General features: G+C 33.5%; 3 protein-coding genes across 7 annotated transcripts; 2 read left to right on the forward strand and 1 right to left on the reverse strand.

The window, feature by feature from the left end:
• Positions 1-931: 931 nt before the first annotated feature.
• On the reverse strand, positions 932-10,744 carry LOC108486337 (uncharacterized). Of its 5 annotated transcripts, XM_017790343.2 has the most exons (20): positions 10,000-10,666; positions 9,053-9,377; positions 8,568-8,756; positions 8,373-8,456; positions 8,104-8,163; positions 7,378-7,422; positions 6,602-6,801; positions 6,160-6,347; positions 5,889-6,069; positions 5,497-5,623; positions 5,195-5,392; positions 5,006-5,095; positions 4,542-4,604; positions 4,112-4,186; positions 3,975-4,025; positions 3,608-3,685; positions 2,983-3,117; positions 2,188-2,295; positions 1,499-1,564; positions 932-1,280 (listed from the first exon to the last, which is right to left on the reverse strand). In XM_017790343.2, the coding sequence occupies exons 2-20, from the start codon at positions 9,359-9,361 to the stop codon at positions 1,212-1,214; spliced, it is 2,316 nt and encodes a 771-aa protein (XP_017645832.1). In that variant the 5' UTR covers positions 9,362-9,377; positions 10,000-10,666; the 3' UTR covers positions 932-1,211. The 5 variants fall into 5 exon arrangements, with proteins under 5 accessions (XP_017645832.1, XP_017645829.1, XP_017645830.1 ...); XM_017790340.2 differs by having other exon boundaries at positions 5,889-6,347; positions 10,000-10,744; XM_017790341.2 differs by having other exon boundaries at positions 5,889-6,347; positions 9,053-9,380; positions 10,000-10,590.
• A 4,117-nt stretch (positions 10,745-14,861) lies between these two features.
• LOC108484398 (12-oxophytodienoate reductase 3-like) lies at positions 14,862-18,093 on the forward strand. The gene is made up of 5 exons (XM_017788170.2): positions 14,862-15,231; positions 15,447-15,587; positions 16,125-16,255; positions 16,430-16,612; positions 17,291-18,093. Exons 1-5 carry the CDS (start codon positions 15,137-15,139, stop codon positions 17,947-17,949), a joined length of 1,209 nt encoding a protein of 402 aa, XP_017643659.1. The 5' UTR covers positions 14,862-15,136; the 3' UTR covers positions 17,950-18,093.
• A 3,142-nt stretch (positions 18,094-21,235) lies between these two features.
• Positions 21,236-22,234, forward strand: LOC108484428 (auxin-binding protein ABP19a-like). Its single transcript, XM_017788208.2, has one exon. The coding sequence runs from the start codon at positions 21,251-21,253 to the stop codon at positions 21,986-21,988; it is 738 nt and encodes a 245-aa protein (XP_017643697.1). The 5' UTR covers positions 21,236-21,250; the 3' UTR covers positions 21,989-22,234.
• Positions 22,235-23,972: the final 1,738 nt, after the last annotated feature.

Raw genomic sequence — 23,972 nt, forward strand, 5'->3', positions numbered from 1 at the left:
GGTCCTATAATTCAGTGAAGTAATGGAAAAATATTGATGTCCGTGGCAGAAAAATTAGGCACCACTCCACTGTTTTCACTTTTAAGGGTTCCAGCTTCAACTCAAATGTCAAATGTGGGTCAACAACATGTTACACCTGTAACAATTTTGACAGCTTACTAATATTATGTTCATTCATGTCTACAAAATTCCAGCAAAGTTTGATACTGAGATTTGCTTGTTTTCTCATTCATTACTCTCTCTGCCACTGTGATTATTAAAGCTTGCAAAAAACTATTCCCATTATTACTTACTCAACAATCAATCAAAGTTCACTGTTCCTACTTAATTTTCAATACCCATGTTTACTTTTATCAAGTCGACGAAATGAGAGCCACATGGATCATGGCCCAGTCACTGGAACACCAACTTCTGCTGACTGTTTGGACATTGAGTACCATTTTGAGACAAACAAAAAGAGGCTTCATTTCTATCAGAAGTGTAGTCTATGACCGTAGCAGAAGCTTTGATAGACCGACACTAGATTATGCACCATTAAACCAAGCCTCCTACTTGCTTTTTAACGACAATGACACTGTTGGGTTATGCCAAGGAAATGCATACCCCCCCGTCTTCTTGGCTGTACGCAGGCAGATAAATTCAGTGTTTTTCCAGGGTATTAGAGCCTTCCATATGATATCCTATAACAACACACTAGAGGGGTTGGTGTAAATTACAAGTTCCGTTTGAGGTTTTGGCCTTTGAAAGTTCCATGATTTTTATCGACACTTTGTGTTCGAATGGAAGAGGCTGAGACAAAATGGCATAGCACAAGTAACGAAGAAAAAGAAATAACATTTCATCTCATTTCCAGCCATTTTCAATTGCACAAAGGTTGACCTGCATTTGCTTAACTGCCACTCTTCCTGCTAATAAAGTATCCGCTCAATAATTATTCCCTGGCTACAACCAGATCAAAATCCCCTTCAAGATATAAATACTTCATTAAATTGTTATTATTTTTGCAATTTTCAGGTTGCCAAATGGCACGGGGAGAATTGGGTTGAAGGAAAAATAAATATATAAATACACTTTTACAAACCCTATAAAATCCTTTTTCTTTTTCCTTTTTTTCTGCCGATTTTGATAAAATAATTTGACATTATATATTGCTTAACTTATGTTCAAGTTACAACACTACAATAGCACACCATCTTTGGATGATTGTTGTCCTATTCCTTCTGGATAAATGAGAGAACAAGATCTGTATGTACAGTAAAGAGTTGTGTGTCCACAAACAGCTGGGAAATGAAAGGCAGAACTGTCAGTATATTTTCAACTATATATGCAAATATTTTCTATTTTAACATTAAAAATGAAAATGAAAATGATCATCCTGAAAGACACGAAAGATGATGAAAAACAAGAAATGGAGGAAAACAGGGTTCAATATTAGTATAATTTAGCCTGAAATCATAAGTGGCAGCTAATACCTAGAGATCTGATTAAAGGGACTCACCTTCATAAATGGTCGATCACGACTAGGGAATGAATCAATGAAACTCTCTTTTAAAAGCAACGATACCTGAACAAACAACTTCAGGGTCTTATCATTTTTTTCTTGAACAATACAAGGTATCACAACAAAAAAATATAAATATTGCATTATACAAACTCCACCTTTCCCCTGCCTGTGAAAGACTTGTACACGCATAATCAACACTAAGCTCAATAAAAATGTTGTCTATGTCACAGGTTGGCCAACATAAAACTATACAATTACGTCTTTTGAAGATATATGAATCCTTAGAAATTTCCTCAACCAACAGGTAGGCAATACCCCATAATTTTCTTCTAAAAGTAGATTGGAAATGACCTAAATTTGTGCCAAGGATTCCCCAATAGACATTTTATGTTGAAAAAATAAAAATATGTTTATCAATATATATTCCTATTTCCTTTTGGCTGGTACTACAGGGTCTTTTAACTGATCTTTCTAGAGTATTAATGCAATTGATTTCAATACTCACTCATGTCTAGAGCACATACAATATCTATGATAGAAAATTATATTCCTATGGATCAAATAACCCTCACACTAGTAATTTGTATATGGTAACAGCAATATCTATGATAGAAAATTCTAAAATATTCGCATTTGTAGATATGTTGCTTTGCTAAAAAATTCTAGTTCAACGAAATACAAACCTTATCATTATTGGACTGTACATTTGTAATTGTGTGTGACCGCATGTTAGAGCAAAGAGAATCCAAGTATGATCTTAACACCACTAAAAAACCTTTGGCAGCTTCAATCTATGCCATAAAACCACAACAATTAGCAAATCACTGAAATATGACAGTGGCACTTCATTAGATGACCCTGAACAAGCAGTTACACACAACCCAAAACAGAACAAATAAAAGATGATTCAGTGATTAATATGGATAATTTCCCAAATAAAGAGACGTGATAAAATTATAAACTTCAGAATATGGTGGTACTCTAGTCCACCCCAAAATGATATCATAATATCTAGTTAGACCTCACAATAATCAATGCATGATAGAGATATCAATAAGTTGAAAAAGCAAAACATTAACATCTGTTATATATGTTCTTGTTATCACCACAATGAAGAAAGGCTCAGCTTCTATGAGCCATTCATGGAAGGTAAACAATTCCCTTGTGCAAGAAACAATGTGAGACAAAGTAATGGTGATGCTCTCTGCACATCAGAAACAATTCCAGACTACAATCTCACCAGTCAAGTTCAATAGTATGCTGCCAGGAAAGGGTTCGTATCATCTACGGTTCTATAAAAATGCCAACAATGATTTCTATGGGGTCCGCCTAAATGTCATATGGTGCCCATGTGGACCACACTCATGTTTGAATTGCATAAGTTCACTTGATAATCATATGTGAACTTGTTAGTGGTCTTTCAGATTTAGGATTTGCATGGAAAAAGCATAACTAATATTGATGGAAAAAAACCATACCTGCACATCTGTGCACTCATGTACTGGTCTTTTCCTCCCCAAATAACTTTCACCGACAAGCTTTGCATGATAAGGACTCAAGCATGCAAAGAGCTCCCTATGTTGTGGCAGCTGTGGTATTGTGGACGTCTTTATCTATCACACCATGCAATGAGAAAGTTAGAACAGAACAGAAAGGCCCAAATCTTAGCTAAAAGGCATCTCAAATGCACAATGGAAACCATGTAATGAAATATAGCATATAAACTAGTAAGCACTAAAAATATGCGAACTAAAAGCAAGCAATTTTTGTCAATTTGGTTTTCTGTTTGCTAAGCAAGAAAACAGGCTTTTACACGGTGTGATTAACTTCCTCCATTGATCTGAGAAAAATAGAACACATCTATGAGAATTGTCATATTAAATATATACAGTAGTATAACAGAAGAAGACATCCACCTGCTGAACCATAATTTATCAAGCACACCACCGCAATAAGAAAACAAATAAATAAGGAGATAATACTGAAAATATATATTAGAATTTTTAATGAAAAAACATTATTTCTAACTTAGAAAAAAGAACTAGTGTAATTTTCATTATCAAAAGAAAAAATTGCAACGCAATACATTTGAGAGATACAAACCTGGTTCTTATTAGCATCGACCAGAATTACATTGGCTAACTTTGACTGCACTTCACTCGTTTTGTTCTTTACACCAACCTAGAGGTGAATAAAATTTTATTAGCCAGTACATCAAGGGAAAACAAACACTACTAATGAAAAGCTATGAAGTGTGCATTAATTCTATATGGTCCATTGCAAGCAACTTTATGGGGAGATAATTTATTAAGAAAGATCATATTACTTTCTATATGTCAATGATAACTAGAAAGAAATCTCCCCATAAGCTTGACATGGGTATTGTCATATAAACAAATTCTCACTTAAGGTTTCCATTGGAATTAAATAACTTGAGCATGCCAACATCAAACCTGTATTGAAAACTTACTATGTAAGGAACAGGCGCATCTAAGAAGTCTAGCATATCATCTGGCAAAACCTGCATACGTTAAAAGTAAGTACAAAAAATATGAACAGTCTAACTATCAATTTAGAAAATCAGAAGAGATCGTTCAGAGATTATACCGGCATCAAGAGGCTTTGCCATTGGTATGGCCGGATCAGAGGGACAATTGACAAAACTATAGCAGATAAAATTCCCTGCAAATAATTTCAAAGCTTAATATAAATGCAGAGGTTCTAAATTTCTATCCATCAACAAAATACAAAGTAATCCATATCATTCAAATATAAGTTATAAACATCAAGGCGAAAAACTCAAAAGATTTGAGATGAAGTCTTCTAAATATAAAAATATAAATCCACATCCATGCGAACTCCAAGCAATAATCTAATTATAAAATGTTCCAGGCTAGTGGATGCAACCAGCCCTAGAGGCCACGGAAGGAGAGACACCAGTTTTAAAGTTAGGACTGCATAATTGCAACACATTCATCAGGATTTAACATAAAGATTAGTAGTTTCAACATAGACAATCGGAAAAGACTACACCTACCAAATTTGAACAAACAACCACAATCTGTTTCTCCAGCAATGCTGCTGCAAAGATTGTTAGAACCTGCAGGATAAGAAAAATCAATTCAGTGAAACTCTCAACAGTCCATACAAGACCAAGCAAGTCAACTCACACACACAAACACAAAAACGAGATAAATGGTATTTGGTAATAAATAAAACAAGGCTTAAAACATAAGGTCAAGTCTAACAAATGTTACGATTAAAATCATGGTTGCACTTCAACAGAAACAATTTTAGATATAACAATACAGTGCCACCATTTCACCACTGGATATATAGACCCACTCGAGAAAGCGTAAAAGAAAATTATGTTATGTTGTTAAAATTTCACAACACTAAAGCCCATGAGGAAAAAGAATTTACATGACATCAAAATCAACTAGGAGGAAAACCTAAAACTGCATGTTATGCTTCTCTAAATAAACAAGGACATATATTTACATGTTCAAGCCGCAGAGATCCACACATGCATGCAACAGCCCACGTTGATAGAGCAGTTGCTTCCTCTTCTGCCAAAAGGGCAGTGTGTGCCTGATAAAAGCAGACAATGGTGAGATGCAATCGACCCACCAAGTTCGAAATGTGGAGTGCAACATTATTCCATGCTATGAAACTAATAATCATGGTTACCTCAGCAAATTCAAGACTTGTACTGCAAGATCTCAAATCAATGGTTGAGCCAGCAATATGCAAAACTTTTTCATCAGGCCTATGATATTCCAGTGGATGAAGGTGCTCCAAAGGATGAAACCTAAGTTTTGAACCCCTTTCTGGACAAGGTAGCCGATAGTATTCACATAGTATCTGCAATGATCCATGATTGTTTGCCTGGACATTGGAGGGAACCACAATTTCTAAGATATCAGGGGGGTAAAACAAAGTGTGGCATACCATAAGGGTAAGGTTAAACTTGAAGCATTGCCCGTTCAAACCTTAGCCCATTCAAGTATATCAAGGTGATCACTGGAATCCTCCTGGCCAGAAATAGAAGCCTCTTCTGTTTCTGTATCATCAACATCACTCCTCAAATTCCTGTCGTCACAAGGGGAACCTTGAAAACTGCAGATACATAAATACCGTAATAAATCAGACAATGAGGACCAAGTCACCTAACTCATTTGCAAAGTTGCAGATGTAGAAAACAACAGATAGCATGAATGTGTTAACTTTCTGAATTATTAAAAGAATAGCCAAAAGATAAGACTCCTAAATGTAAATGACCCAAAGCATACTTCAACAAAAACAATATAAAACTTATTCACATTTAAACATTCATAGAAATGAACAACCAGTTAAACAAATAGGAGCACTGCAAAAGTTATACCTGCAGGAAGATTCAGAACTTTCATACTGATAATAGCGTAGAAATGGCAAAACAGCATTTGGCAAATGTCTTTCTGCTGCTTGCTTATTTGTTGTGAAATCATCAACATCAGTATCACAATCTTCAGGATCTGCACCTCCGGATTCTTTTCCTCTTTTAAACGTCTCAGTTTCCAGGTCAACTGGAACAACAGTATCATGATTAACAGCTTTGTTTGAGTCAAAGTCACTCTCAAGCATTCGATGCTCCAAGCCATTCCCATCATCATTACCTCCAAGTTTAGAATCTCCTGAACTTATCTCAGAGGGTTCGGTCATTGTGTTCTGTATGTCCTCCAGAGCTCCTTGATCTGTTAACACATCATCTATATTTGCTTCATTGCTGTAACTCTCCGACAATTCCAAATCTATATCACCAATACTTTTTGTTAACCGTTCCAACCTTTCTTCATCAAAGATGCTGCATGAAAATTTTAAGATGAAAAAGAAGTCATGAAACCAGTAGAACGAACTAAAACCATGTTGCTAGCATCAAATCCTCAAGATTTCATCCAAAAACCTTATCAAGAGAGATAATCTCCATCAAAGCATGAATTTAAAAAAAAATTTCGTGTGTTAAAGCAAATAATAAGTTAACAACAACAATAATAAGTTAACAGGTCTGTAAGTGATCCTCTTTATCATTTGCTGTATCTGATGTGTAATAAAACACACCTATTCAGAACACCAAAGTGCAATTCAAAGAATGGAAGCCTCGAAAGGATGCAATAACATCTGCGAGTGGTCATCACATAACGACTCAGAGATGGGTAGGCAGGTTGTCTATCTGAAATCAAGGAAAGCAATCCAGAGGGCTTCTGTACTATTTCTTCAACTAACACACAGCACCCATATAAAGTGGAATTATCAGCAACCTAGAACAAAAAGGGACAAAATGTCACAAAAAGAAATTTAAAGGTACCATAATTTACACTGTCATATGGAAATTAGAACAGAAACAACAAATCAACAGCAAATTAAACTTCTTATACCATTTAATATACACATGAAAGCGCCACAGGCATCGATCTAGTGAACTTAAAATCAAAGTATACCATACAAATGAGTAAAAGATTCAAATTTTACATCCATGTCTGTGTGTGTGTGTGAATAACAACCATAATAAAAATTAAAGTGAAATCTGTTAGCAGATATTAGCAAAGAACAAGGACTTTGGGATCCAAGACAAATGAGAAGAAGTCAGTTCAACAACATTCCAGAATACATTAGCCTCTATTATCAGTCTGGAACACGAACAAGTCAGATATATTCACGTGAGTTCACTTCTCAGTATCAATCTCTGCATCTATAGAAATTTAAAATGGTCATCAACATGCACCGTCAAACTTTGATCATAAAGAAGCAGGTAAATAGAACTCAAAAAAGAAAACAAAGCTGAAAAAGATATTTCAACAGTAGTCTCCCACATAGCATAATATTTCAAAGATTACCTGCAACCGGAATACAAATGACAGGTCACTTTGTTTTAGGTGTTCCTGCAAGAAAAGGATTGTGACATAAAAGATTAGCATTTGATGTAATTCAATTTGTACAGTCAGATCTGGGGAGCTCAACTATAAGTAATTTTTTCCCCCGCATTTGTACATTCCATTCAGAGTTATTGAATATATTTGAGAGCATTTACTCAAGACACCTAATGTGAAATGCTTTCTTGTGGCTTTTTCGGTTCTTTCATTGCTTCTTCGCTTTACGTTTGCTTCCGCTTTAGTGCCCTAGAGAATTTCCTTTGTAAATTCTCACTTTAGAGAGTTATGCAGATTTGAAACTAAGTTTATGCCTAAAGCCACGCGATTTGCAAGACTAAAGTTCTAGCCCCATGAGATATGCATGTGCTTACATGAGTCTCCGACATTGAAATTGTAATGGAACTAAATGCAGGGGCTAAAATCAGGTCATATTTCGTATGGTATGACCCACTCTGATACCAGTAAAGTAAAAAAGGTCTGGTTTACATTGTCAATCAAGTGATAAAAACTCAAATCATGCTGTCTGAAGTATTTTAGTTAAATAAATTAGAACTCAATAAGACAACTTCTTTTTATGATAAATCTCCAAATAAGGATGATTGAGAAGGTACAAAAGCAAACAGCTCTAGATAATCTATCATCAAGATTTTCAAGTTGAAGAGCATTAACATCAGATTTTAGTAAAAATACCTGTGAAAGAAGAATTTCATTCAGCTCACTCATTGAAGGAGTTTTCTCAACAGCATGAACCTAAAATAGAACAAACTGAATTTAGAAATACCAGCTTAAATGCACATCAATACTGCACATGCATGTTTACACAGGAAAGAAACAAAATATAAATTGACAAAAACCACTCAACTGAGCAACATATTACAGCATGAGTTAAACTCTTATTAGTAAGTACTCAACTAAGCACTGCAATAAGTAAACAAGTAGAAGAAGAACCATCAGCCAACCTCTATGCCTCCGGGGAAGCAAAATGAAAGAAGATCCTTGTGTTTAAGTGGCAGTGGCTTTTCTGGGGGATAAACAAATAAAACCTGAAAGTAGAGAACAAAATCAATACCCAAAGACATGATCCCCACCCCAATCCCACCTCCGAAACGCCGTTCAAGATATAAGGAATCACTTGTTTTATGAAGAACACCCACCTGGGGTTCAAGGTAAGGTTCGACTCGAGAATTATTCTGACAACTTAGAGCACTTCGCAACTTCCCAGAACCTTCAGGTTGCCTGGTGACGTATTGCCTTTGAAGTGCCTGAATATCACAACTAGGAGGAAGTCCAACAACAACCATGCTCTCAAACAACCTTGATGGTCCTTTAAAAGATCTATGATCCTGCACACTTAAGAACAGAATGTTATGAAAACACTTTGAAATTCTTCGTTATTAGTTAAAAATAATAATGGATATATACAAGTAAAATATAAGAGGTTTATCAGACATCAAGGTAGGCCTTGCAATAAATATAAATTGAATGTAATTAGACAAGCAAACACTTCGCTCATTAAGAATGCTAAAATGCTGTATTAAAATAACAGTTGCATCCCTCAGTAGATACTTGCTGAGAAGAGTCCATACACAGGTACGAATAACATTAACAAGAAAATGTTCACTTGAATTAAGTACCGTACCAAATGTTGCAGCTGAAAGTTTGCCCACTGACGCTTTTGGCTAGTCAGAACTTCCGGATTGTAAGTTCCACGTCTCACTTCAGGGGGTTGCGAGAAGCCTTTTAACACTCTTGCAACATGATGCTGGAGCTTCTGAAATTGGCTACCGCTATTCTCATCTTTCAATGAATATACAGCAGATGGTCGGGGAGAATGAACAGCAGTTGCAGCTGCAGCAGCAGCAGCAACTGCCCTTGCAACATCCTCCTTCGTCGGCATGAAAAAGGATGCAGTCCATCCAGGGCTACCAGAATCTTCACTTTTGGACATCCTTAAAACTACTCAACTGCTAACATACACAAACAAATAACAAATAAACATAAACAATTGCTAAAACTCATGGAATTCGACTTAAAATACTAGCTTCATAATTTCCGCTTTTCAAGCAAAAAAGAAAATGACAACCCATCTTTCAATAAATCGTAATCGATCATCTAAAAACATTACCGATCTAATCAACAAATACAAGTTGAAGAAAATACTGAAATCGACCTTTGGGCTCAAACAAGTTATCCTAATTAAACGTCTATCTCAGTTGAAAAACCCATTCATTTTCTTCCATTCTATTAAAAAAAAAATTACTTCAGTTACAACTTACAGCAAGCTTTGAGAATTTTAAAAGTCAGAAGTTGGAACAGATCGATTTTCTTCAATAGAGTAGGACGCTCCGAAATATAGTAATTTGCACATAGTTTTTTTTTTTCATAAACTCGAGCACTCAAGCATAAAAAACAAAACCCCTAAATAAATAATCTAAAGAGAAACTGTAAATCCATGAAGGTCAGAGCTTCTAAGCAACGGCGGTAAAAACAAAGAAAAAAATGTTTTCCAGATAAAGATGGGTACTGAAAGTTAACCTCAATAGAAACTAAACACAGAAGAAAATCAAAACCCCAAAAATAACTTACCTCCAAAAAAAAAACGATTTGAAGCTGCCACAAAGGGATTTTTCGTCTTTAAACTTCACAGATCGATAAATTAGGGGGGAACCCAAAATTAACAGAGAGAGAATGAAAATACTGAGGGTTTTAAGCAGCCGCCATATAAGGAAAAAGAGAGCTCTCTGCTTGAGGTCAAAAGAACCTTCGGTTTATTATTTTCTTTTCCTCTTTTTACCAAAGCAAAGAGATAACTGTATTAAGTTTCTGGTAATTAATGAAGGTTTTTAAGAAGCAATTTTTTTATAAAAAAAAAAAACTAATAATAAGAAAAAGGTTTTTTTTTCTTTCCTTTTCCTCGTATGCGTCGTAGAAGATGATGATAATAAAATAAATATTAAAAAAAACAGAACCTCCAATAAGATGCTCTAAAGCTGCAAACGAATAAAAACGACAACAAACGAAGCAAGGAGACGGTCAGTTTCAGTTCCTTTCTGTTGCAGTTCTTGCTTTTGTCATGCTGTTTAGGCTTAGTGAAAGCTTATTTAGACAGGCATATTGAGAAATTACTGATAATGAAACCCAGAATAAAGATTTATTTGGAATATAATCCATTTAATTAAAAGCATCCGATGCATGAAATCTTTTACAATTTAACCATGAGTTTAAAAAAAATATTTGAAGGTAAACATTAATTTTAATTATTAATTAAAAGTATTGTCATTAAATTCTATTAAAATTTGAGCGGTAATATGCATATAAATTGTTTTCTTTTGCGCGCAATGCGCCACTATAGGAGGGAGAGATTTATTTGTTAGGATTCGTCAGATCAATTTGATATGCTGTTAAATATTGACACGTGGATATTTAACCACGTGTGCGGACAGGATCCTCGATATATGGTTCGCTGAATGTAGTTGTGGTTTGCCTTTGACTACATCTTACTGCTCCCCCTTATGCCTAGAAAAAGTGGTATCAATGAAAAGCTTTGCCAAATCAAAATCATACCTCAGGTGTCATAATGAAACAGTTAAAAAGTTCTCATATATATTTTTTTTACAATATTAAAGTTTCTGTTGTTTTAATATGTATTTAACTTTGAAAATAAATATTAATATTTTAAACATTATTTTAGATATATAACAAAGGTCACCTTCTGCTTAGTTTTTTTTAATATATTATTATAATATAAAAATACTTTTCTAAAACCATCTAAATTTAGTCATGTAAATCCTCCCAAGCGTCAAAATATTATATATTCTTAATGGAAGTCTAATATTTAAGTGAATTAATAATAATCCAAAATAGATGGACAAGTGATTAGTGGTGGAAGATTATTTTATAAAAACAATAATATGAAGGGTGGCGTAGGGAAGTAGGCAAATAATTAAGAAGCAAGCATGATAAGGGTTGCCAAAGAGTGTTCCCCTTTGGGTCCTGTGTTTTCTGGTTGTTGTTTTGCTCAGTAGTTGAAAGACTTGGATTAAGGGTGGGGACCAAAGACAATTTGTATGATGAAAGTTGAAAGCCCACATTTGTGTATGATTGCATCAAATACAACAGACATGAAGGTCTTGCTGTGGGCTACCACATGTTACTGTTTCCATCCTTTACTCATTATCCCTTTGTTAACAATGCACCACGCATTTTGCTTATACTCACTCACTTCCTTGCCCACAAATTTTAACTATCTAAAACCTAGCAAGTTACTCAAGCTATTCTTTAAATTTTTTTAACATTAACAACAGCTTTAGGATGTAAATCAGGGTTAGCAGAACATCCATTTATCGACAAGGCCACTGAAACTGATTTTTTTTAATAATAATAATTTGAAAATTGGAGTGAACTTGTCTCTATGTTTAAGTTGATATATTCAATGGCCATTTGATACTCTTGACTGGGTTCGTGTTTAAGAAACCCAATGGCAACCAAATAAAGATAAACATTAAACATAAATAATTGAGGAAGTTAGGATTGAGACGGCGTTTATGCGTATCTTTCATTTCTTTTTTTCACTTGCTGACGCAAATCGGGTAGGCAGGGTCCATTTCTTATGATTCAACCATCATCTAAAGTCCAAAACCCGTTTGTGAAAATTCCGCAATGAGAAAACGATATGGTGGTCTTTTCTTTATTCAGCCTTGGAGAGTCCTAGTTTCTAGTTTCTACCCACCCATTCTTCTTCTCTTCTATATTTTAAGGAAAATATTAAAATATAAGGAAGAGGGCGTTGAATTTATTTTGATTGAGGAAAAATAATTGAATAATGAATTTACGTCCTTTGTTGTGTTTTACTAATATTATTAGTATATTTTAGTTTTTCTTTTCATATTTATATCAATATTTTTATTATTTAATTATTTTATTAAATTAATGCCACTTTCAATTAGGTCATGAACTTAATTGTTAAATTATAAAATAAATTTCATAATTAAAATAAATTATATTATTAGATGATATTTTAATTTTTTCATTTAAAAATTTAATAAAATATACATATAATAAGATTTAAACGTGAATTAATTAAACATTTAATTTATTATTTAAATAAAAACTTTATTTTAATATTTTTATTCATTTTAATTTTAATTACGCATATTTTATTACATTCATCAATTTAATGTTACTTTTAAATAAATATTTATATTTCAAAATTGTGATAATTTTTTAATATTATATTAATTTTGTTTATATAATTTTTTTAATATTAGCAAAATCTATGATGATTTAGTCCCCATCCCCACTTGAAAACGTGCATACCAGCAGACAAGGCCTGACATAAAAAGGAAAATTCTAATTTTGTTATTTAAAGGGGAAGGAGAAACAAGTGGATTGAAAATAAATAGGAAATTCAACACGCATTTTGCAGCCATTATTATCACACCTCTATAGTTACAAAATAGAAAAAAATATATTCAAAGAATTTCGTCAAACTGTAAATTAAGGCCCCACGTTTAGGTTGTAAATATGATACCATCTCCAATCCAATAATATTGGGCTTGAAATTTAGCTGGAGTCCATTGTAATGTGATAAGTCCTAAATATAGTTTCACTTTACACGTCGATTTTAAAATTTTAAGGGAGTTTTAAATTTTGTACACTCGAAATCATTATAAACTTAATTTTAGATCCATTTTATAATTATTTTATATATTAGAAGTGAATTTCTTTTATAAATAAAATATGTGATTAAATCTGAATTCTCTACTTGTAAAATAAAAATTTTCATCATATGTGTATCGAATAATTACTCTTATATATTATATTTATATTTTTGTATGCTATTTATTTTATTATGTAACACAATATTGTATTCCTACTGCATAAGTGAGTCGTAAAATTTTTTAGAAGTTGAGGTTAAATTGTATATTTTTATGATAATAAAAATATAATTTTATCATTTTAATAATTTATATCTTTATAGTTTTTAAAAGATTAAATAAATTTTATTATTTTAGAGGTGCAAAGTGGAATTTTACTATTACTAATTTAAAATTTTATAAATTATAAAAGAATTTAAATAAAAATTATCTATTTTATGGGGTGCAGACCCTATTAGCCCCTTGGCTCTATCATTACACTTTTTAAAGGTAACTCGTTTATCAAAACCCTATAATTATAAAAAGAAAATATCCAATTATATTTGGTGGTTAAAGCTCTTATCAATCATCTGTTTAGTATGAGTTTGAACCATGTTACCATTACATTTAATATTGTATATAAAAAGTACCTCTTCACACATATTAAAATATATTATCATAAAATGCTTTACTATTTTAATTTAAATTTTCAATTTAATTATTAAATTTAGTATTTTTATTAAAATTTATCAACTTATTTTGATCAGACTCTCATTATATTGTTTAATTCAATCATTAATATCGTTAGCATTTTCTCGTTAAAATTTATTAAATTAACGTGTTGACTAAACGCCTCGATTATGTGGGATAGATAAAATGTCAAGTTCATAAAATTTAACAAAACTACTAACCATATTAATGATTGAATTATGTTTTGTAAATTAAGTATTAAATATAATATTTATAATACAATGATGTTTTTTTTATAAAATACTTAGAATTACCCCTAATCTCTTCCCACCCAAGGACTGAGAGGGGTTTCGACCAATGGCGAAATTAGGAGGTTGGTAGAGGCCCCGGTCCCTCTAGAATGAATTTTTTCATATAACCATTCAAAATTTTTAAAATTTAAATTAATACAGGTAAAATTACACTTTAGGCCCTTAAAATATATAAAAATTGATTTAATCATTTAAAAATTATAAAGATGTGGTCTATTAAAATTGTAAAATTACATTTTTTCTATCATAAAAATTATAATTTATTTTCGACCCCCTAAAATAAATTTCTGGTTTCGTCCCTGGTCCCAACCCCTTAAAAGACTCCTTTATAATTTATAATAATAGTAAAATTATATTTTAGCCCCCCAACATGATAAAAATCGATTTATTCATTTAAAAATTATAAAGATATAAACTATTAAAATGATGAAATTGTATTTTATTATCGTAAAAATATATAACTTAATTTCGGCCCTCTAAATTTTTTTTAACTCTAACATTGTCTCCACCTTTAAATAATAAAATAAAGATGTCACACTCGAACCTACATAATCCTATTTTAACAACAATGCTGGACTACAATAACATAGAGTTGTTAATGTATTAAATATAAAACAAATATTTTATTTTATTTTGAAAGAGTAATTATTTTATTTTATTATTGATAAAAATATGTGTATTTTAACAAATAGTAAATATATATGTTAACTTTTCATATACGACACGGATACCTATTCAATATTGTATAAAAAATTATAATTTTAAATATTTGAAGAAATAGTTTTTCTTCCAAAATGATATATGTTAAAGATTTTGAGTATTTGACTGAATGAGGAATGTAGCTTTATACAGTCAACGCGAGACTCAGCCGAAAAGAAAATGCGTGTATGTTACACGACCGTGTAAAGTAGCACATGAAACCCATGCCAAGAAAAGCAGCCAGGCAACGCTTGCTATCAAAGAACTTTCAACTCTGGCACATGTTCATATTCTCTCTATTTAAATATATTGACTTCAGTTTTAACCAATAAAATATACTAATTGGAGAGCATACCGAAATACCATCAATAAGTTCATTATCATAAGATGGAGCATGGAGAAAAAGTAAAAATGGCGGATTCTCAAGGAACCCCTACGCTGTTCTCTCCTTACAAGATGGGCAAATTCAATCTTTCCCACAGGTTTATCTACCCTTCTACTTTGACTACTCTGTCGTTTTTTTCGCATCGATTTCCGGGATCCAGGGAGGGGGGGGAGCTTAGATCCTTGTCTTTAGGGCACTTTTGTTTCAGGCATGTTCCGCCACGATCTCCTCGGATTCTGTATATCCGAGGAAAATACGGAAGGGCAATTTGGTGAAATTAATCTAAGTCCGACGGGTTGTTTCTGATGGCAGGGTGGTGCTAGCGCCTATGACGAGATGCAGGGCGTTGAATGGAATTCCAAGGCCGGCGCTTGCTGAATATTACACGCAGAGGTCCACTCCTGGCGGCTTTCTCATCACTGAAGGAACGTTGATCTCCGACACTGGAGCAGGGTAATTTCGTGATTTGATTTTGATAATGAAAACTCGTACCACTCACTCGCATTATTCCAGCAATAGTGGCTGCTGGTCCCATTACAGCATTACTCCCAATTTCGTGCTTTTTAGGACCCACTTAACTCTTATCTTAATGTATTAGTGTTACCAATGGGTCATTGCTGACTTTTGGCCTGAAACAGACGTTGATTCAGAGTGTAAAGTTTTACTTTAAAACTATGGACAAATATTATAATATTGTAATTGTATCTGAAATAATTGTACCATTGCTCTTTTGACTCCAAACTTAGTACTGAGTTTTTATGAAAGTAATTTACCAATATAATTTCTTATTTGAGTTAATTTAGTTATCTGTTTTTCGCAGTCCCTGTCTTTAATATCATATTGTATTATGCAGACATAGCCTGCTACTTCCCTAAAGTTCATTTGAAATCCTTTTGTCACATTTTGTTTATGGTTTTCACTCTTATCTATATGTGTCTAAGAGCATTTCTTTTAACTACATCATTATCTGGTATTGCATTGTTGAAGCAGGTTTCCACATGTTCCTGGAATCTACAATGAAGAACAGGTGGAGGCATGGAAGATGATTGTGGATGCTGTTCATGCCAAAGGGGGCATCATTTTCTGTCAACTATGGCATGTTGGCCGAGCATCTCATACAGGTAACTCTCCCAATCTCTTGGTACCCATTTTCACTTTAATCAAAATAATTCTCAATATGAATTCATTCATTCTTATACTACATTGTGGGATTACATCAACTGTTATTCACCATGCTTTTTTGGGTGTTGAGCACTTATTAGCATGTTTTATTTGGTTGTTGGCTAATCAAACAGTGTATCAACCTGGCGGAGTGGCACCAATATCCTCAACAAACAAGCCCATCTCAAAGAGGTGGAGAATTCTTATGCCAGATGGTAGCTATGGCATATATCCCAAACCTCGACCCCTGGAAACATCAGAAATACAAGAGGTTGTAGAGCATTACCGCAAAGCAGCCTTGAATGCCATTCGAGCAGGTTAGTTTTAATATTAATCGTCATATTCTATTGGTACAATGCCCTCAGTATTCATTTCAATTTACGGTTTGTTGGAGGCCTCTAGACAAAGACATCATCTTATTCTTAGATAGCAAGCTGAACTTGGGAAATACAGAGTTACCTTTTACTTTTGTCAAAATAACAGTGTCTGCTATATTAAAATTTTACTAGGGTACATGGATCTTTCTTATGTTTTTGAGTAACATGGGAATACGTTGAATGGATATGGTTATGTCTTTTTACAGTGGCTAAATATACGCAGCATGAGCAGGGTCTTATGATGTCAAATTTAATAATCAAATTAGCTACAGCACTAGTTTGACATATGAACTTGTGTTTATGGTCATGAATACCTGTACAATGATCAAGCTATTCAGTTTTCCATATATTCTGTCAGCACTGATCAATATCTTGAAAAGCTGTGGCAAACAACTTGAAATGTCAAATTGCTTCCTTCCCATTGGTATGGTAGAACTTTTCATTGGAGAGAGAAGAATTAACTTCCGAATGAAGTTATATAAACTAACATCATATACTCTATTTCTTACCGTCCAGTTTACAGTCTTTTTTTTTTTTAATTAAAAAGTTTATAATTTTTCTTAGCACTACATTCAGATGACAAATATTTAAATTGTGTAAAACCATTAAAACTTGCAGGTTTTGATGGGATTGAGATTCATGGAGCACATGGTTATCTCATCGACCAATTCTTAAAAGATGGGATCAATGATCGCACAGATGAGTACGGTGGATCATTGGCAAACCGCTGCAAATTCTTAATGCAAATTGTTCAAGCAGTAGCTTCAGCCATTGGTATAGATAGAGTTGCGGTCAGAATGTCGCCTGCAATTGATCACCTCGATGCAACCGACTCTAATCCGCTCAACCTAGGCTTGGCTGTGATTGAGAGACTTAACAAGCTCCAGCTACAGCTGGGGTCAAAACTCGCTTATCTTCATGTGACGCAACCTCGTTATCATGCATACGGGCAAACCGAATCAGGCAAACACGGGAATGAAGACGAGGAAGCTTATTTATTGAGGGCACTGAAGCGGACCTATCACGGAACTTTCATGTGTAGTGGCGGGTTCAATCGGGAGCTGGGAATGCAAGCTGTGGCCGAGGGTGATGCAGATCTTGTATCTTATGGCCGCCTTTTCATCTCAAATCCTGACCTAGTCTTTAGGTTGAAGGTCAATGCACCATTAAATAGGTACATTAGGAAGACGTTCTATACTCATGATCCTGTTGTTGGGTACACAGACTATCCATTCCTGAACGAAGAGAAAGGTAGACAAGTACTGTCACGCCTTTGATGTGCAATCGCCATTGATTGTTTAATATCAAACATGCCATAAAAGTTGATTGAGCAAATACTAGGTTCAATCGCCATTGATTGTGCACGTATTCCTCTTATGTACCAATGTTATTCGCAATAGATACTCAGCTACCTTATTTTAGCTTGGTTTCATGTTGAGAAATCTTCGGTGAATCTTTTCAATCGGCTAAGCACCTTGTTTCAATCAAAAGTATAAAATGCGGAATAAACAGGTTTCATGCCAAGTCCTAACTTTTCTTGTTAGAAGAAAAAAAGAACTAAAAAGTATCATGGATATTACTGCACTAGGCATCAAATTGTATTTTACCTCCTTTACTAAAAAAAATGGGCAAATTAATTGTTAAAAGTTGTGTGACCCAAATTCAAATTTAACATAGAAATTTTCTTCTTGTCTATCCGTGGATTTTTCTGAAAAAGTTTCCATGTAATTCTGTGTGTTCTATTTTTCTCTCTCTCTTTACAATTTATTGTCATCGTTGACGTTCAATTTTTTCATTAATCAATGTGCATTAGATCAAAAAGCAAATTTGTCTTTTCTGTTAAAAATTTCATACTTTTGTATTGTTAAAAAATGGCGTAATTGACAGAATAACTAGATAGTTATACATGGTGTGCTATATGTACCTCATGTTACTGCACATGATCAATTTTTAACAGTAAAAATAGATAAATTTTTTATCAGAATGACCATTTTGCTCTTTGATATAACACATATGAGCTAATTTACTTTTTTTTTTTATAATATAAGAAACAAAAAGTAATTTAACTCCTAATACAATCACCTCTAGTACTTTTACCGTAAAAACGAGGCCCAACTTGTTGCTTTACCTCCAGCTAGTCTTATGTTCTCATCGAACCATGCTTGATTGAGGAATAAAGCTAAATGCTGTAAATCGCGCTTGGCTCAAGTGTCACAGGTCTCACATCTACAACTATAGTTTATCTTGAGATATAAGTGTTCAAATCATTTTTAACGGGTCTCGTGATTGAGGTCCAATGAATTGAAAAAGATAATATCTTGTAAACTAATGTTAGCCCCGAGCTTATTTTTAATGGTCGGCTGTCTTGAGCACTAGGCAAAGGACATTCACATGGATAGGGAGGGGAAATCCCTCTTACATTAAGATCCCGAGAAATCAGAATGTCAACCACTAGGTTGCTAGCTTGGACTGCCTGAACCGTGAAGGGTGGGTAAAAGCTAAGAAGCTCCTAAAATGGCCAAATGAAGGGTGGGTAGAAACTAAGAAGCTCCCAAAATGGCCAAGTAAACCAGAGAGGTCGTTCTATTATTTATTTTAGACAATGAAAATCACCAGACAACGGGGTTGTCTTTTCCTTTGATACCCTCAAAATGATCTCACAAGACAAGTAATACAGAACGTCAATAGACTCTACGCATGTCTTGGAGGCTGTTTGAAGGTTGGAAAGATCAAGATATTTTGCCTCCAAACAGATTATCAGCAATGCAGGAATTGCCTTGTTTTGGTCGATAGCCTTCTACTAGTTTGTCTTTGTGCGGATGTAAATTACCTTAGTTCATTGTGTGAGAAACGACCAAGTTCATTATTTACAGTGAAATTGATTTCTCTTGTCTTGTGTATATATATATCCTGGTTTCTTCATAGCCATCTGATCTTGTTGATAGTTGAACCCGACATGTTTTTTACTTATGAATCAAGAAAAAAAAAGGCTCCACTGGAAGATCATATCATGAAATCCAAAGGGCAAAAACCTTGAGTGATGATGATATAATAATACAACAGTAACAAGGGAATCCGATTTTTCCAGCTAGAAATTGAATGGCTATTGGCTTGGCCCTTACTCTTCTGTCATTGTCAAACCTTATCTTTGCTGACACTTACACTTTTAGGGAACTGGCTCCTACCCTTCATGCATTAGGAACCGTTAGCTTTACTTGTAGATAGATTAGATATTTACCTATCTCTGCTAGAAGATTCTTATTTTGGTTCCTTGATTCTTGTTGGCTTCAAGTTTGAGACAAATAAGCCATTAACTCGTACCCTGAAGAAGGAGAATTACTCGAACTTAATCAGAAGTAAATCAGATATATTAGATAAAACATTTTTGCAAACAATTCTTATCTAGCCACTTTGTGTGAATATATATATATTCCTTGCTTATTGTACTTGGAAGTAACTGCAGCTGAATGGTGAATAAATTGTTTCCACAGTTTCTAGTAGGTTCAAGTGAGGGCAATCAGATGCTCAGGGCAGAGATAAGATAACCCTTGCTAGGTCTTCCTGGGTCCACGAAAAATGCTTATCAACTAAACTTCCAAATTTACAGTTTTGATATTTTACATTTTCCTAAGGATCTTGCATTTTCATGAAAAAAAGTTTGAGAGACAACTTTTTTACCCTTCTGAACGTAATATAGATATGCCTTGTAAGACAGGGAATTAGCAAGCTCCACATATTTTTTTTCCCATGGAGATAAATCACTTGCAGAGTCTCTTCTTATTAGCTGTCAAAAAATGTCTTCTATTGCCCTAACTTACTCCCTTCTAACGTGCTGTGTAGCCAATGGACCACTTTTTGATATAACTTTCATACTCTTCTTGACAATGATCTCGGTTTTCCATGTTTAATTAAGCCCCTTAATAACGGGTTATGCTGTTTGTATTATTGTAAATGTATATAGAAAACTTTGAATTGATGTTTGTAAAGATGTGATTGCATTGAAAAATACATAATATCACCTTCAAAGTCTCCCTTAAATTATGCAGAATTAGTAGTGTTACAATCAATCTATCATCTCTGATACCAACTGTTTGATGGATACACCTACTGAACGTTTCATTTAAGGAAGAGAAGCCTTTGCTTTCATCGAAACATTTATGATACGCATGCACTCAATGAAAATTCCTGTTTCCTTAATGCTAGCAGAAAGTCCAAGGTTGCATATATCAGGGATTTAAGTAGACATTTACCACAATTAACTATGATGGCATCTAAATCCTGGAATATATATCAAAAGCTGATGCTAGATTATAAGTCATTTTTCTGAATGTATAGATGCATGGCCATGGCTGAAACCTGATTCTCCTTGTAAAATGATAAACAGTAAAAACATATGTGACATGAGAAATGAAAATTACCTGCAACAATTGGATGCAAAAGATATTTTTTTCCAATCCAAAAGAGTATTCTTGTTGTTTTCTGAGAAAAATTTTCCTCTAATTCACATGCATCACTGCTTCAAAATCTGTCGTTTCTCACATAGGGAATCAGTCTCATCATCATCACGTGAAAGTATGCATGGACATACCTTCAAGGACCAATTGCAATGGCTCAAAATATCCATGCTTTTCGTTTTATATAAAGGGTGAGCTCAGCTTGCAACATTATTTTCACCCCTCAAAAACCAGTGCCATAAACATGTTTATCCCAATCTTTTTCATTTTATCTTTCCTATTTTCCTCCACCAACGCAGCCGACTTCTGTGTTGGGGACTTGAATGGCCCTGTAGGCCCTGCAGGCTATTCTTGCAAGAAGACAGTCACCGTAAATGACTTCGTTTACTCCGGCCTCGCTGCCACAGGCAACACTTCGAACCTCATAAAAGCTGCAGTAACACCAGCCTTTTCGGCTCAATTCCCGGGTGTTAACGGACTCGGCATTTCAATAGCTCGTTTGGATTTATCTGTTGGTGGAGTGATACCTATGCATACACACCCTGGGGCTTCTGAAGTCCTTGTTGTTATTCAAGGCACAATTTGTGCTGGTTTCATATCCTCAGCTAACAAAGTTTACTTCAAATCTCTGAATAAAGGAGACATTATGGTATTCCCACAAGGTTTATTACATTTCCAAATCAATGCAGGCAAAACTCAATCCTTGGCATTTGTATCCTTCAGCAGTCCAGACCCTGGTCTCCAAATCCTCGACTTTGCCTTGTTTGCAAATGACTTGCCGACTGACATTATTGAAGAAACCACTTTTCTGGATGCTGCTCAGATTAAGAAGCTGAAGGGTGTTCTTGGAGGAACTGGTTAATATTATCTGAACTTGTTGAGAGTCCCTTTTTTTTTTTTTGTATGCTTCCACGTTTGCTTGTGTCTTCTTGTCAGTGGTAGTTTGTTTGAAATTACTAGCAAAAGAGTGAGTCTCTGTTGTGTTTCTTTGTGTTCCTTCTTCAGGTTCTATTGTGAACCAAAAATGTAATAAAAAAAGACCATCCCTTTCTCGATCTGAAAATGTTTAAATAAATGCAATTATGTTGTTTATCTTTCTCCCTTAAAATGGGAAATAGCCAACTTCATTAATCTCCAAAGATGATGGTGAGTAGCTGCAATTGTTTGGTGGGGAATACTGCAGTGACAGAATTTTTGGGATGACCATATACCCCCTTCTCCATTAAGAAAGAATATTTTATTCCAACCCGGATTTAAGATATTTGAGTATATTTAGATAAAATTATGTAATCTTTTACAAGAGAATATATATTTTGGTTGGAAGTTGCTCACTACTAAAATTGATTACTTTCATGAACCTTATCAAGTAGTAATTCTTTTGAAATTTATACTGCACCAGCATTATAATCAGCAATCACTGAATCAGAGTTGTCTATAACTAGAAATTTCAAAAGAACGATTCTGGAGTCACCGTCCAAACAAATATTTGTAATAAACGCGCACATGGTGTTGGTATAAACTAAGAATTTTGGTATGTTTTCGAGTGTATAGCAAAACTCCCCTTGATGCTAAATAAATGAAAAGAGGATTTAATATTATGATCAATTGCACTGTACATTATTGGATTTAGATTATAAATTAATAAAAAATTTTAAAATATATCAATTATAGTCTTAAAAGTGCTAATATCATATTAATTAAGTTCTTTTATTAATCTTTATCATTAACTTAACTGTTAAATATGAGCTCAATTCAACATATTTTTATTAAAAAAGTCCAATTATATATACATATGCATTTATTATATAAACAACTTTGCACCTATTGTGTTAAGAGGAAGAGATAGTCTTCCTAAATTTTAATGCCATTGTTGCTTTTTTCACCATCATATTCAAAACATTTTTATATATATACACTTGTTTACAATTTAATTTATATTATAAAAATTATTTACATTATATCCGAATGAATAATTTAAGGATTAAGTTAATCAAATAACTAATTAATAAAATATTAATATTTTGAGAATTTAATTAAAATATTTTAAAATTTAAGAATTAATTTCAAATTTGAGCAGTAATTTAGGGTTTGAACTCCATTAAAATAAAAACCCCGATTTTTGCTACTAGGTAGAAGAAAGGATTTTAGTTAATAGTATTTTACAATAAAGCATTCTCACCATTGTCTCAAAGCAAACAAAGAGACGAGAAGGGTAGTACATCAGTAATTACTTCTAAATGGCATGTCCATGTTAGATTTGTAAAATAAATCTGAAATAAAACTTAATAAACTAGAATCTATCATATCAAATGTAAAGGCTCAAATTTCAGTAATATTGGAATAGTAATTTCAGATCACTAAATCCGACATGTGAGTTTAGATATTAGTAAGTAAAAGTTAAATGTGGTTTTAGAAATATTTTTGAATTAGTGAAATTATGATTTAAAGGAAATCTGTAGATTAAATGAGACAAAAATGAGGTATCGAGACTTTGAATTTATAAACCGAGCCATAAATATTTCTAAAAATATTTATGGAGTGTTAGTAAGTTAGTATTAAAGTTTCGTCAAGAAATTTTAAGGTTTTGGTAGTCAATTGGGTAAAAAGGACTAAATTGAATAAGTTGTAAAACTGTGAGAAATGATGAAATAACATAAGTAATAAATAAGAAGGATTTGAGGCATAAATATGCCTAAAATAAATGCATGAGGCGACATAGAAGAAGAAAAATCTGAAATTAGGTGTGAACTAACGGTAAATTGGTAATTTAGTTAAAATTTAATAGTTAAAAATTTGATTAAATTCGAATATCTAGAGTTTTCTTCATTTTTCTTCATCCTCTCCAG

Source organism: Gossypium arboreum, chromosome 5 (genome assembly GCF_025698485.1).
Source record: "Gossypium arboreum isolate Shixiya-1 chromosome 5, ASM2569848v2, whole genome shotgun sequence".
NCBI classification, from domain to species: domain Eukaryota; kingdom Viridiplantae; phylum Streptophyta; class Magnoliopsida; order Malvales; family Malvaceae; genus Gossypium; species Gossypium arboreum.

Bases quoted from the DNA above. Each gene is read 5' to 3' on its own strand.
- LOC108486337 (XM_017790340.2), bottom strand. From the start codon at position 9,361: ATGTCCAAAAGTGAAGATTCTGGTAGCCCTGGATGGACTGCATCCTTT. The intron at 3,686-3,974 runs GTAAGTTTTCAA...ATTCACCTCTAG, and splicing joins ATGCGCCTGTTCCTTACATA to GTTGGTGTAAAGAACAAAAC. The intron at 2,296-2,982 runs GTATGGTTTTTT...TTTATGGCATAG, and splicing joins ATGAGTGCACAGATGTGCAG to ATTGAAGCTGCCAAAGGTTT.
- LOC108484398 (XM_017788170.2), top strand. From the start codon at position 15,137: ATGGAGCATGGAGAAAAAGTAAAAATGGCGGATTCTCAAGGAACCCCT. The intron at 16,256-16,429 runs GTAACTCTCCCA...CTAATCAAACAG, and splicing joins TGGCCGAGCATCTCATACAG to TGTATCAACCTGGCGGAGTG. The intron at 16,613-17,290 runs GTTAGTTTTAAT...TAAAACTTGCAG, and splicing joins CTTGAATGCCATTCGAGCAG to GTTTTGATGGGATTGAGATT.
- LOC108484428 (XM_017788208.2), top strand. From the start codon at position 21,251: ATGGACATACCTTCAAGGACCAATTGCAATGGCTCAAAATATCCATGC.